This window comes from Protopterus annectens, chromosome 9.part0 (assembly GCF_019279795.1).
Source record: "Protopterus annectens isolate FY-2018-M chromosome 9.part0, PAN1.0, whole genome shotgun sequence".
In the NCBI taxonomy this organism is placed as follows: Eukaryota; Metazoa; Chordata; order Ceratodontiformes; family Protopteridae; genus Protopterus; species Protopterus annectens.
This window is the reverse complement of record NC_056743.1, coordinates 765,965,676-765,979,816: the sequence shown is the minus strand read 5'-3', so window position 1 is coordinate 765,979,816 and position 14,141 is coordinate 765,965,676. Positions and strand designations below refer to the sequence as shown.

The 14,141-nt window shown below is 44.0% G+C and overlaps 1 protein-coding gene across 1 annotated transcript in view; it reads right to left on the bottom strand.

Annotated features, from left to right (window-relative positions):
* Nucleotides 1-14,141, bottom strand: part of API5 (apoptosis inhibitor 5) — a gene marked incomplete in the record, with an annotated part of 1,096,633 nt that overhangs the window by 77,403 nt on the left and 1,005,089 nt on the right. Inside the window, 1 exon segment of the mRNA XM_044083396.1 lies at nucleotides 5,684-5,823. Within this exon segment, the coding sequence (XP_043939331.1) occupies nucleotides 5,684-5,823 (140 nt within the window).

The following is a 14,141-nucleotide window of genomic DNA, read 5'->3' as shown; positions in this document are numbered from 1 at the left end:
GTAGAGACATCCAAGGGGATGGTGTCTGATAAGTCAGTGGTAAGCACCGTGGGTAAAATTTCTGAGGCCGATTCAAGAGTGTTAGCAGGGACCTCAGTTGTAGTGATAGTTTCAGGTGTAGTTTGATCAGTTTTCTCGGTTTCGGCGAAACCGGACACTCATGATTTGCTTAACCATGGTTTCGGCCGGCGCGGACCCGCGATGTCGGTCTTTTCTTTGCGTTTTGGCAGAATCTGCGTCGAGGGTCCGGCGGCATAATGTCGCAAAGTCAGAACCGAAAAACTGTTCTGCAAACTCTGACCGGCGTCTAAGCGTTGACGGTTGAAAGAAGCACAGGACAAACAAGCTGCTACGTCGTGGGCGGGGCCTAAACAGGGCAGGCAGTAAGAGTGGCAATCTTTATGAGGTATTTGTTTCCCACAGGTTAAACAATTAGTAACTTTTTCTGACGTCGGGTGAGGCAAGAGAGAGTCCCCAGCAGGAGCTTTAGAAGTCTTGAGTAGTATTCGGTAGAAGTAATCTCTGGATCCGACCAACCGGCACTTGCGAACAGCTTCTGCTTGAGCGCCAGGCAAGAAAGACTGAAGAAAATGGCGTCGGCTGATGCTTATATACCCGAAGACCAACAGAGATGACGTCGGGTGAAGTGCGACATCAGCCGAAGCCGGACCCGGACTTTGGAATCCGGCCGACTGAAGGGCTGCCTGACGACAGGACAACCCAGTTGTTATGACTGCAGAAGCATCCATGAAGGACATCAGCAAACTCACTGCCCCCTTTACACTTTCCAGGCTGGTGTCTCTAAATATGTAAGGATTACATTACAGATGGGACACTAGGAACTGTCTTTTAGCCAGAAAACAGGCACGCAAAATCTTTTTGGATCATACTGAATGAATGCCAATATTGCAGGTTGTCCCTGTTAATTGTTAAAAAAAAGTTATGTACTTACCATAACGTTCCATATTTGTAGTCCATCTCACCTACATTCTTGCTGGATGGGTTTGCAGCAGATTCTCTGCTCCGACTTGGCCGATACTAAAGCTCGAGAGCTTTTACTTGCTCGACGCTAACCCATATCCCATGGTGCATCACGGCAATTCCCCAGATCTTATTTGCAAGAAAGTAACTACATACATAATAGTAACTATACTATCCATAACTATGCACATACCAACAGATTATTATTTTTATATAATTATATTATTATTTTTGTATTACTATCCATGCCATGTGGACGGGCAACTACAACAAGGTCAGACAGCATAATGGAAAGTCCACCAGTTCCTCCAGGATACAGGAAGGGGGAAGGAGGGTGGGACGCAAGAATGTAGGCGAGATGGACTACAAACATGGAACATTATGCAAGTACATAACTTCTTTATGTTATGTAGTCCTATCTCGCCATAATTCTTGCTGGATGGGACAGCATCCCTAGCACCTTTATCCCGGGTAGCTCAAGCAGAGAAACTCTTCAGCACAGTGGATCCAAAGGGTGACCTGTCCCGGGAGGCCAAATCCAATTTGCAATGAGTGACAAAGGTATGAAGTCTTGCCCAAGTAGCTGCTGCACAAATGGTATCAATTGGGAGTTTTGATCTAAAGGCATATGAAGTTGATACTGCTCTAGTTGAATGGCCTTTTACTTTAGTAGGCAGTTGTTTCCCAGCAACTTTGTAAGCAAACGAGATGCAGTCTGAAAGCCATTTAGACAAAGTGACCTTAAAGATGGGTAAAGCCTTTGTTTTTGTCTGAGAAGGAAACAAACAATTGGTCCGATTTCCGAAAATCTTTAGTCCTGTGCAGGTACAATCGGAGAATTCTGTGGACATCTAATTGTAGTCTGTACTCTGATTTGTTACTATAATTTGGAAGAATACTGGTAATTTGATAGTTGTGTTTAGATTACGTTCTTAGCATACCTTAGGGAGAAAGGAAGGATTAGTTCTGAGGGAGACTCTATCCTTGTGTAAAATAATATAAGGAGGTTGAATGGTGATGGCTTGCAATTCTGAAACTCTCCTAGCAGATGTTACAGCAACTAAGAACAATGTCTTCCAAGACAACCATTTCAAGTCAGATGAAGAAGACGGTTCAAAAGGGAGAAATCAATGAGGCCAGAACTAAGTTCAAGTCCCAGGGCTCTGGTGGTTGCCTGATTGGAGGTCTGAGAAGGAGGACTCCTTTTAAAAAGGTTTGCATAAAGAGTGAGACATAATTGGATTCCCCATGTCGCCAAAATGATAATTAGAGATGGCAGCTAACTGAACTCTAATGGTAGTGGCTGCAGCTCCTTGAAAAATAGATGCAAGGAAGGACAATATAGACTCTATGGGAGCTGAGTAGGGATCTATGCCTTGGTTAGCTGCCCAAACTGAAAACCTTTTCCATTTACTGGAATATAATTTCCTGGTGGAAGGTTTGTGTGAAGAAATCAGGATATGTTTAATTGTAGGGGAAATGGAAATACATCTGGCTATTCTTGGAACTGGAGCAACCATGCTGTCAATTTTAGGGTTTGGACGGTGGGATGGAAATGTCCTGATTGATGAATCAGGAGGTCTGGAGATGGTTCCAGAATCCATGTTTCCAAGAGATAGGGCCACAGGAAGGGAAACCAAACTTGGCGAGCATCAGACCAGAGCATCCCTGGGTGACATTCCCGGATGCGGAATGAGGGCAAAGTAGTTGCTGCATTTTGTGCTCATGTACGTGGCAAATAGGTCGTAGCAAGGCTGGTCCCATTTTCTGAAAATCTCTTCCGCAACTTCTGTATTCAGGGACCACTCGTGAGGCATGAGAATTGCTCGACTCAGTTTATCTGCTATCACACTGGACTTCCCCAGAATGTGCACTGCTACCAGAAAGTGTTGGGTATCCATCGCCCATTTCCATACTCTTAGTGCCTCTCGACAAAGTGGGTAAGATTTGGTCCTCCCCTTGCTTGTTTATGTACCACACTACAGACATACTGTCTGAATGAATCACAATTGTCCCGGTGGGAAGAAAACTGCGAAGTGCTTGTAACACGTATAGCACTGATCTTATCTCCAGAACATTTATATGCAAATGGTTCTCATGATCCTGCCAGATACCCTGGACCATCATTCCCAGATAATGCTCCCCCCCACCTATCTGGGAAGCATCCGTGGTCAAGACTGCATTTTGTTGAAGGGGAGCAAGTGGACAATCTAAATGAAGCTGATCCATATGTAACCACGTTAGATCCTTCTTGCAAGAGATTGTGATGAGTATTTGGTGAGATAAGGGGAGATCCTGCATTGACCACTGGGCAAATAGTAGCCACTGAAGTACTCATGTGCAGACGGGCTAGGGGAAATAAGAGAATGGTGGAAGCCATAGTCCCTAGAACCTTAAGAACTATCCCGGCCTGTACTTTGACTTTTTCAGCAAGAATCTGACTTGGTTGTGCAACGACTCTATCCTTTCTGGTGTCAGTTTTGCTGTCATGGTGGTTGAGTCTACGTCTGAGCCTAAGAAGACAATGCGCTGTGATGGAGATAAGGCAGACTTTTTTAGACCGATTGTAATCCCTAATCTGGCGCACAAGGATAAAGTCTCATCCCTGGCTCAGATTAGTTGGTGCATGGTGGTAGCAGTGAGGAGCCAGTCATCTAGGTACGGAAACACCTGGAATCGGTGACGTCTCAGGTGAGCTATTACCACTGCCACACATTTGGTGAACACTCTGGGAGGCTGTATTGAGGCCAAAGGACAGTGTTCGAAATTTAAAATGACTGGCTCCCAGCCGAAAGTGTAGATGTCTTCTGGAGTGCCTGTCCATTTTGATATGGTAGTATGCATCCTGAAGATCTATGGAGCTCATCCAATTGTCTTTCCCGATAAAGGGAAACATTTACTGCAGAGTGATCATACGGAACTTCGATTTCTTTACAGACTTGAGTTTGCTGAGATCTAGAATTCAAGCTTTCGTTGCAAATGAGATCTGGAGATTTGCCGTGATGCACCATGGTATAGGGGTTAGCCTCGAGCCAGTAAAAGCTCTCGAGCTTTAGTATCGGCAGAGTCGGAGCTGAAAATCTGCTCTGAACCCATGCAGCAAGAATTACGGTGAGATAGGACTATATAACATCACTATGTTTATGTAGGCAACTGCAAGTTTCTTTGCATTTGCAACATTAGCAAAGTTTTGGTATGATTGACCTGGTGCTGGGTGCATGTCACCTGCTGAAGCTAACAGGCACATTATCAGTATTTTAAGTTAGAGAGCTGCTCTTGCGTGGATTATGAGGTTGGATTTATATAAGAGTCAAAAGATGTGCATGACAATTTGTCAATAAATGGATACTGGTCTAAGAATGTTTTCCATCATGTATCACTGTGTACTATAGCATTTTGATCTTAATAGTTAACTATGTTTACCATTTCTGTAGTAATATACAAACACTGTAATAACACATTAAAAGTTAGATAAAGAAGATGGCGTTTTGATGAACATTATGGCAAAAATGTGTTTTGGAAATTGCATGACTGAAATGCTGCCAAATAAACCTTTAGAGTGAAATGATAGGCTGTTTTTAAAAAAGTAGGTATCATTTAACGTGTGCGTGGTAACATGGAGCACGTGCTATAGTAACAAATTAAATGTGCAGGTGCTTTAAAAGGGAAAGCTGAACAGGAGATTATGCAGTGCATGATAGGTAGAAGAGTAGCAGCCTATAGGGTGGATGGGGTGGGAAGGCAGTAAAGCAGACCTCACCAATTAGTTGGAGCGACAGCCAATCAGTGCAGGATGGACAATAAAGTTCTAAGATTTCTAAATTAAACTATATAGTTGCCATGGCCAGTTCAGTAGCATATAAGGATGAAGCCCTGACTACGTCTCAACTGATGCAGGTGCTGGAGAAGCTTGACAGGGAGAAGAGTCACTAGGCATAGCCTGCTCACCTCTCCAGGGAGAGAGTAAGAGTTCCAGGACATGTTCCCCCCCTGACACACACACACACACACACACACACACACACACACACACAATCCCGGGCAGAAAGTGCAGATGGAAGATGTGTCTGCCATCAAAAGGGACAGGGCTGTGGGGCTAAAAGAAGCAAACAAGCCCGCTGACTGTAATACTACATGTCCATTCTGTGGGACCCTGCAAGCATAAGCAGGGGGGAACAGTAAGGCAGGGATCATAGACCTCCCCTGAATGTTGCCTAGATGATGGCCATTCTGCACTCAGCCCTTCCCTGGTGAAGAATGAATAGGTAGAGTTTGTGGTGTTTAGCTAGCCAGATGGTCATTGTATGTGGATTTTGTTGTAGTAATGGAGAATTAAGGGACAACGCAAAGCTGACAGCTAGTCAATAGTTATAGTACACCTCAACTGCACTGAAGTACATCTACAAAAGGTGTTGGTGCAAATGCAGGCTACTACACTCACACATGATCCTGAGAATGAGCACTAATCTGTGAATTAAGTTACTAGATATGTAGCACAAAAACAAACACATTTATCATGCATATTGCTCTTTTCAAACAGTATCAGAGGTTAGGTTTCTGTTTTTAAGTTTGAGTTTACACTTTTTAACAGTTTGTTCTGCCAGACTAATACATTTGCAAAAAATTAAACAACTTAACAGGAAGTAGAATACAAATAAAAACCTCCAGTAATTCAACAATATGTGCATACAAATGAACTCACCATACGAAAAATTGCCAATACTACCACTGTACTTCCCACTAGGTGGGTTGTATATCTGCCTTGAATCCCTTTTTTGAGCTGGTGGTGATTTTTTTGGTGGAGACTCAGATGAAGCACCTCCTCCTGATGACCTCTTTTGTCTGCAAAGAAAAAAAAGAATGGTGCAGAAAAGTTTTATATTAGAATAACCTGCGTTCTGACAAAGGTAAAGGAGCAGAAGTGGGTGGGACTGTATTAAAAATATCAAAAAAAAAGGGGTGGTTAAGGTATCCTCTAGTACACAGAACCAGAAAAAATACAGCAAAAATGAGGAAACCATGGCATGGGAAAGTTGCATAAATGACTAAACGGACAAGATAAGTGCTTTCACAACTTACTGATGCTTATTCAGATCTTAAAAATATACTGATAAAATGCATATTTAAATAGCATTCCAAGTGCACATAGTAACCAATCACAGTTCGTTAGAACAGTGCCATCCAATTACCACACACTAATAGTCATTAAGACTGTTTCACACTAATAAAATACAATCCCAAGTCACACAGCCCTTTTTACAACAGAGCCAATGAATATATTAATACAGAGTCGATTATCCAAACTAATTGGGACCTAAGGTAGTTCGTATAATCAAACAGACAATGAACCAGATAGAAAACTTCTAAAAAGAAAATTTGTGTAAAATCTTACCATAACCATAGATGTCCTTCTCTTCCATGTTGCAGTATTCTTAGTGTGGGATTTCCCACCACAGGCGACCAGAATGTCGGCTCCTATACAAAAGCTTAAGCCTGGTTGCTGTAGGTGCGTTGAATGTCACATATAGGGTCATAAACCAGGGACCTTAAACGTGAAGTCTGAACGCACAGACCTCAGAACTTGAAGGCCAGAAAGACAGTCCCAAAGAAATTAAAAAGTGATGTCAGAAGTGTCAAGTATCCCATGCTGGCTAGTTGTCTTGGTGAAAGGTAGAGTTTCCTAGTGCCTAAGAGCTATGTCCATAGTCCAAACTTAAGTCAGGGGGAAGGAGGGAGGGAAGGAATAGTGCAACATGGAAGAGAAGGACATCTATGATTATGGTAAGAATTTACACAACTATTCTGTCCTTCTATGACTATATTGCAGTATTCTTAGTGTAGGAGAGTACCACAGCTTAGTTACAGGGAAGAGTGGAAGTAGAAGTGGAAGATTCCAGGAACCCTTGCAGGATTGCTCTAGCAAAACCTGCCCTGGCTCTGGAGACTTTGACTAATTTGTTGTGTTTGGTGAAGGTGTGAATAGTGGACCAGGTGGCTGCTTCCATAATGGAAGCTGTATCCATCCCTTTGAGGAAGGCTTTGGAAGTAGTCATGCCTCTGGTGGAATGAGCTCTCACTCCATTGGGTAAGTGCTTGCCATGCTGTGAGTAGCAGAAGGAAATGGACTTTCTGATCCAACACAAAATGGTTTGCTTGGAGACTGCCTTGCCCAGAGCCCTGGGATGGAAGGAAACAAATAGTTGGTTAGATTTTCTGAAGGACTTAGTTTTGTCTAGATAAAATCACAGTTGTCTGTGTACATCTAGGGAATGGTGAATCCTTTCACTATTGTTAGTTGGAGTGGGGAAGAAGATAGTTAAGTGAAGAGATTGATTTAAGGACAGTTCGTTGACCACTTTGGGCATGAATGGAGGGGTTAGCACATAAGGTCACCCTGTCCTTGTGGAAGGTTTTGTGTGTGTGTGTGTGTGTGTGTGTGTGTGTGGTGGTGGGGGGGCAGGCCATGAGAGCTTGTAACTCTGACACTCTCCTGGCAAAAGTGATAGCCACCAACAGTACAGTCTTCCACATACACAATTGTAAAGAAGCATTGCTAGCTGGCTTGAAGGGGGCCAGTGTTAATTTTTTCCAGGACAAAGTTAAGGTTCCCAAAGTGGTGGTATGGGTTTTCTAAGTTGTCTGATGTATAAGACCCCTCTCAAGAAAAGTTTTACATCTAGTCTGGACAGCAAGGGGGGATCTAGACGCAGGCAAGCTGAAATGTGTACTTTCAATGAAAAGTAAGGAAGGCCATCCTTAATGAGTTCACACACATAAGCCAGGACTAGAGAGGGGTCTGCATGGCTGGGGTCCATGCCCTAATGTAGACACCATTTGGAGAATCTCTTCCATTTGGATAAATATGATTTTCTAGTAGCAGGTTTTCTGGCCTCCCTCAGGACTGTAAGCACATCCTCTGAACAGTGGTGTCTAAAATGAATTAGAAGTTTACTACCCAGAGTGTAAGTGCTAACATCTGTAGGTAAGGATAGGTTAGGGTTCCCTTTTGTTGTACGTAGGTCCACCTTGCGGGCTAAATTGTGGTGATTTCCCTTGACTAGTGAGAGAATTAGGGGGAACCAGTGTTGCCTTGTCCAGTAGGGGGTCACCAGCAAGATCTTTGGTTTGTCCTTCCTGATTTTCAGTAGGACATTCTGGATTAGAAGGAAGGGTGGGAAAGCATACAGATACAGTCCCTTCCATGGAATGGTGAAGGCATCTATTCTCCAGGCAAGTGGGGAGTGATCCTTGGTGCAGAAATTGTGAAATTGTCTGTTCTGGGGGGAAGCAAACAGATCTACTTGAGGAGTGCCCCACAGGTGGACAATGTCTAAAAAGGTCTCTCTGTTCAACATCAACTTGTGTTGTAGAGAGAATCTTCTACTAAGAATACCTGCTTGTTTGTTGTCCTGAGAGGGGATGTAGGAGGCCTGCAAGGACAAGTTGTGCCTTTGTGCCTGGATGCGAGGACCCAAATTTGTAGAGTTATTCTGCAAAGGAGGTAAGCTTTGGCCCCCCCTTGTTTATTGAGATACCACATAACTGTGGTGTTGTCTGTGAATACTAGAAGGGGGCGCCCCCGGGTGGACGGAAGGAAGAAAAGCTTCCAGGGCTCGAAGAACTGCAGTAATTTCCGTGACATTGATATGCTTCTTTTGAAGGGTAGGATTCCAGGCCTTCTGAACTCTGAAGGCTTTGCAGGTGGCTCTCCACCCTAGGTCAGATGCACCTGTGTGCATGAATTGGGTTGGGAAAGGGATTTGGAGAGGTAATCCCAGGTTAAGGAGGATTTGCTGAATCCACCACCTTAGCTCTGATTTGAGGCAGGGCAGAAAGGCAATTTGTTTCTCCAGGGAGTGTTGGTGTTGTAACCACACATTTTTGAAGTACAACTGGAACTTCCACATGTGCATTTTTGCTAAGGGAAGCATAGGAATGGTGGCTGCCATTAGCCCCAGCACATGCAGGAATTTCCTTGCAGAAATGTGAGGTTCAAGTAACAGGTTTTGAAAGTGAGTGGACCTTTTTCTGGGGAAGGAAGGCCCACATCAGATCTGTCCTGATTCTGCAGCCCAGAAAGATTTTGTCTTGCTGTGGGAGCAAGGAGGATTTGTTTAGTTGAGGGTGAAGTCCAGGTTTTGAAGAAGGGTTGTGGTGAACCTGAGATGATTTTGGAGGAGGACTTCTGTCTCTGCTAGAAGGAGAATGTTGTCTACATAGGGATAGATTTGGACACCTTGGGTCCTGCAGTAAACATTGACTGGGGCTAGACATTTTGTGAATACCCTGAACGCAGTAGACAAATCAAAGGGAAAGGCAAGAATTTTCTGTTTGAGGACTTTATGGGGATATGGAGAAAAGCATCCTTTAGATCCAGTGTGGCCATGAAGGCCTGGTCTGGGATTAGAGGGATAAGAGTTGGAAGGGATAGGATTTTGAATGATGGAACTTTTAGGAATTGGTTTAGGAAGGAAAGAGCCAGTTGCTGTCTTTCGGCTTTTCCCGGTTAGGGGTTGCCACAGCAGAACTCCAGTCCGCTAATGATTGGCAGTAGATTTTTACATGCTGAGTTGCCAGCCCTGACGCACAACCTTCAACGAAGGTACGCCCATTCATGCATGTCTCCAGGCAGCAGATGCTCTAGCTGAGAATCGAACGGGACTGATAGTCTTACTATCAGGCGACAGTGCTACCGCAGCACCACCACCAGTATAGGTCTCAAAGTCCCATCCTTATTTGAGATCAGAAAGAGTCTTGAGTAAAACCCTTTTCTTTCCTGTCCTAGAGGAACATGTTCTACTGTTCCTAGTTTTTCGAGGCCTAGGAGAATGTGAGGCAGGAGGTGGATCTGATTTTTGAATGGAAAGGGAATGGGCCTTGGTATGGGTTTTTTGAAGTGATGGTTTTCCAAAATGGTAGACTGTAGAGTAGGCGGGCTGACATAGGCAGTCACGCATTGTTGGGTGCATTTCTATCCTGAAATGGCTGTCTAGGAGTCGGTTGAGAAGTCAGAGGTCTGGAGTAGGTCTGCCTTCTGGTCCCTCTCCTGTGCCTGGTAGAGGAGGGGTGCCACAGGAAAGGCTTCTATTGACAACAGATGTTTTTGCAGAGTATTTCCTGTAATACTTAGGAAAAGGGGACGCAAGTAAATGCTTGATGTCTTGCAGCTCCTTACTTTTCTCCCGCAGGTTTTTAAAATGTTCTGCAGGTAAAAAAAGTTTTTGAGTCTTACCATAACGTTCCATCTGTCTTGTTCATCTTCTTTCATTCATCATTAATGTGTTCAGTTCCGAGCCTCGGAACAGAGTCGGCCTTATTACCAAGCTCACGCCAGCCAAAACACTCTCGAGCTAAGTCTCTACCCAGAATGCCCTCCTCCCCGTTACCTCAGATCAAGTTTACTAGAGAAAAGGAAGTAAAGCCGAGGCCACTTCTGTGCAACTATCCTAGGGCACCACAGACGCAAAGCATCCCCCAGGAGCCTTTGGAGGGAGAAGGAGAGTGGGAAGTGATGAATGAAAATAGATTAACAGATGGAACGTTACGTTAAGACATAACTTCTTTATCTAATGTTGTTAATCTTCTTTCCATTCATCACTGATGGGGCAGAATCCCAAGCTACCTTGAGGTCCATGGGCAGCCCTTATGAAAGAAAGTACAGTTGTGTACACTAACCATAAATGTAGATGTTCGAGAGTATTCACTGTTGCAGTCATTACATTTGGGAATCTGCTGGCAGGTTGCCCTCAGTCAGCTTGATTAACAAAGTCTTGGGTCCTGTATCGGTTGCTGTCCCTTCTTCCATGACGTCAGGTCGCCAGGGGTATAAAACATGCAGCCGACACCATTACATCAATTTTTCTTGCCCCAGATGTCAGGTGCCCCCCAAATGGGGAGCAAAATATACACACACACACACATACACATATATATATATATATATATATAAAATTAGAAACACAAAAATATACACCCAAACAAAAGCAAAAGGCTTTTAAGGATACTAAAAGAAAGAAGAGGTATAGTAAAAGAAAAACAGGGGGCTGGAGGGAGGGTAACCAAGACTGCAACAGTGAATACACCCGAACATCTACATTTATGGTAAGTGTACACAACTGTACTATGTTCACCGTGTTTCACTGTTGCAGTCATTACATTTGGGTAGATTCCCAAAGCTAAGGTTGGAAGGATGGATATATACAGCATTAGGAACAGCTATAAGGCCCTGCAAAACAGCAGTGGCAAAGCCAGCTCTGGATCTAGAGAAAATTGGTAAGTGATAATGCTTGGTGAAAGTATGCACTGAACTCCAGGTAGCAGCTTCTAGAATATCCCTGGTAGGGACACCTCTGAGAACGGCTGCTGAAGTAGATGCAGCCCTGGTGGAATGAGATCTGAACCCCTGGGGGATACGTTTTCCATGGTGCTTATAACAGAAATGAATACAATGGCTTATCCATTTAGAAATAGTTTGCTTTGAAATAGCCTTCGCCTCTGCCCCTGCAGCAAATGCTACCAGCAGTTCAGATTTTCTTTGAGATATAGTCCTGTCTAAGTAGAATCTAAGTTGTGTGTGTACATCCAATGAATGCAGAATCCACTCTCCCTTGTTCTGTGGATTGGGAAAGAAAGTTGGCAAATTAATGGACTGATTAAGAGCCACACTGGATACCACCTTGAGCATGAATGATGGACTGGTCCTGAGTGACATCCTGTCCGCATGAAAGATGATGAAAGGCTCCACTTCTATAAGGGCCTGCAATTCAGATATCCTTCTAGCCGAAGTGATTGCTAAAAGGAAGGCTGTTTTCAGGAAAGAAATTTTAAGTCTGCAGTTGCAGGAGGTAGAGTGAGTTTCTCCAATACAAAGTTAAGGTCCCAGGCAGGGGTTGGAGCTCTCCTGGGTGGTCTCAAGTTTTTGGCCCCTCAGATACTGCTTTAGAAGAAACAGAGTTCTGTTTAGAAGATTCATAGTCACATTCAATCCTAGGCCTCTTGGGGGGGTTGACTACCCCTGATTAGAGTAATTAAATCTTCAGCCATTATCGTCATTTGTTTTTTAGGCATAGGGGCCTGAACATGTGGCCTGGGCATCGTTTTTTTAGACATAGATAGAGATTTAGACCTTAGCACTGAAGCTGGAGTCTGTTTAATATGCAAGTCTGTAGGCCTGAATACACCCTCAGAAGCCGGCGCTTGCTCAGCGGCTCCGGACCCATCCAAGGTAGAGACATCTGCGGGTTCCATATATGAAATATCTCGCGGCATACCGGACTACGAATGGGTCTCAGTAGAGGCCTGCAAATGAGAAGTAGTGGGTATCACGGGCTGCGAAAGCGCCTCACTGAGTACCGGTGAACTGGCGATTGGCTTAGAAGCACCGTCGGCAGTTTTGGACCTCAACAGCCCGTCTCTATTTGCATTTTTTTTTGGTATTCCGGTAGTCGGATGGCTAACCGTCATTTCTGGATAATTAAACAAAGAACTGAAATATTTTGAAGCAAAAATGTACTGACGACGGAGAGTGCGCTGATTAAATAAAGCACAAAACCGACAGCAAGGTACGTCGTGGTCAGGGCCTAGGCAAGGAATAATGTACAAATGAAAATACTTATGAGGTATTTGCTTCCCACAAGTAATACAATTATTAACTTTAACTGACATCGGTAAGGAGTAAGAAAAAGTTTCCCCAATGAGGTACTTAGCTTTTAGTTGAAGACTTCGGTTCTGAAACTCGAAAACGAAAATTTCAGGAGTCGGCTGACCGGCACTTGCGAACTGCTTCGGGCACCGCGCGGCAAGAAAGACTGATGTAATGGCTTCAGCTGCATGTTTTATACCCCTGGCAACCTGACGTCATGGAAGAAGGGACAGCAACTGATGCAGGACCCAAGACTTTGTTAATCAGGCCAAATGAGGGCAACCTGCCAGCAGATTACCCAAATGTAAGGACTGAAACAGTGAAACAAGATGAACATCATTCCTGAATACCAATGAGCTGAAGGCAGCTCTCCCTCTGGAGACTAGATCCAATTTGTAATGATTGATAAAGCTATGAGACTTAGCCCAAGTAGATGCGGCACAGATGTCATCCATGGAACACCTGGAATGGAAAGCTACAGATGTTGCCATACATCTAGTGGAGTGAGCTTTAACTTTTAGCATTGGTTCATTACTGAGGAAATAGATGAAACGTATGCAGTTCCTTAGCCATTTTGATAAAGTAACCTTGGAAATAGCTTCTCTCATTCTGGACCCAAAAAGGAGATGAAAGGCTGCTCAGATTTACGGATAGGTTTGGTCCTGTCTAGATAAAATCTCACTTGTCTATGTACGTCTAAACAGTGAAGGCAGTACTCTCCTCTATTGGCAAAATTCGGAAAGAACACTTATGTCAATGGTCTGGTTTATGGAGAATTCAAAAATAACTTTGGAGGGAAAGGATGGATTCATCCGAAGTGATACTCTGTCTTTATGAAAGACCAGATAGGGCCTCTTGATGCACAATACCTGCAGCTCCAAGACTCTTCTGGCAGACGTAACGGCTACCAAGAACAAGGTTTTCCAAGACAAAAACTTTCGGTCACACTTTGCAGCATGTTCAAAAGGTTTCTGAGTCAAAGACTGAAAGACTAGAGTGAGGTTCCATGGTTCCACGGGCTGTCTGACAAGAGGCCTGACACGAGAAGTCTCCCTGAGGAAAGCCTTGCAAATGTGTAGGGATAAGAGGGGTGCCATCTATATCACTGTGGAACCTGGAAATTGCCGCTAGATGTACTTGTATGGTAGAGGCAGAGGCTCCATTACCAAAAAAACCTAGTCAACTATTGAAGCAGTGCAGTAAGTGGAGCAGAATATGGGTCTAGCATGTTATCCTTGGACCAGATGGAGAATCTTTTCCATTTATCCTGGTACAGTAGTCTTCTGGTGGATGGTTTATGAGACGCCAGAATGATTTCTCGAACAGGTGAGGAGAGATTAGCTTGCCTGGCTACTAGTGGATGTGAGTAATCAGATCTGGTAAAGGGTCTAGAATCCCACGACGGGTATAATAGGTGAGGACAAAGGAAGGGGAACCAAACCTGTCAAGGCCAGAATGGGGCTATGAGGATCACCTTGCATCTCAACCGAAGAGCTTTCTTTAGAAATTGTGGGATCAG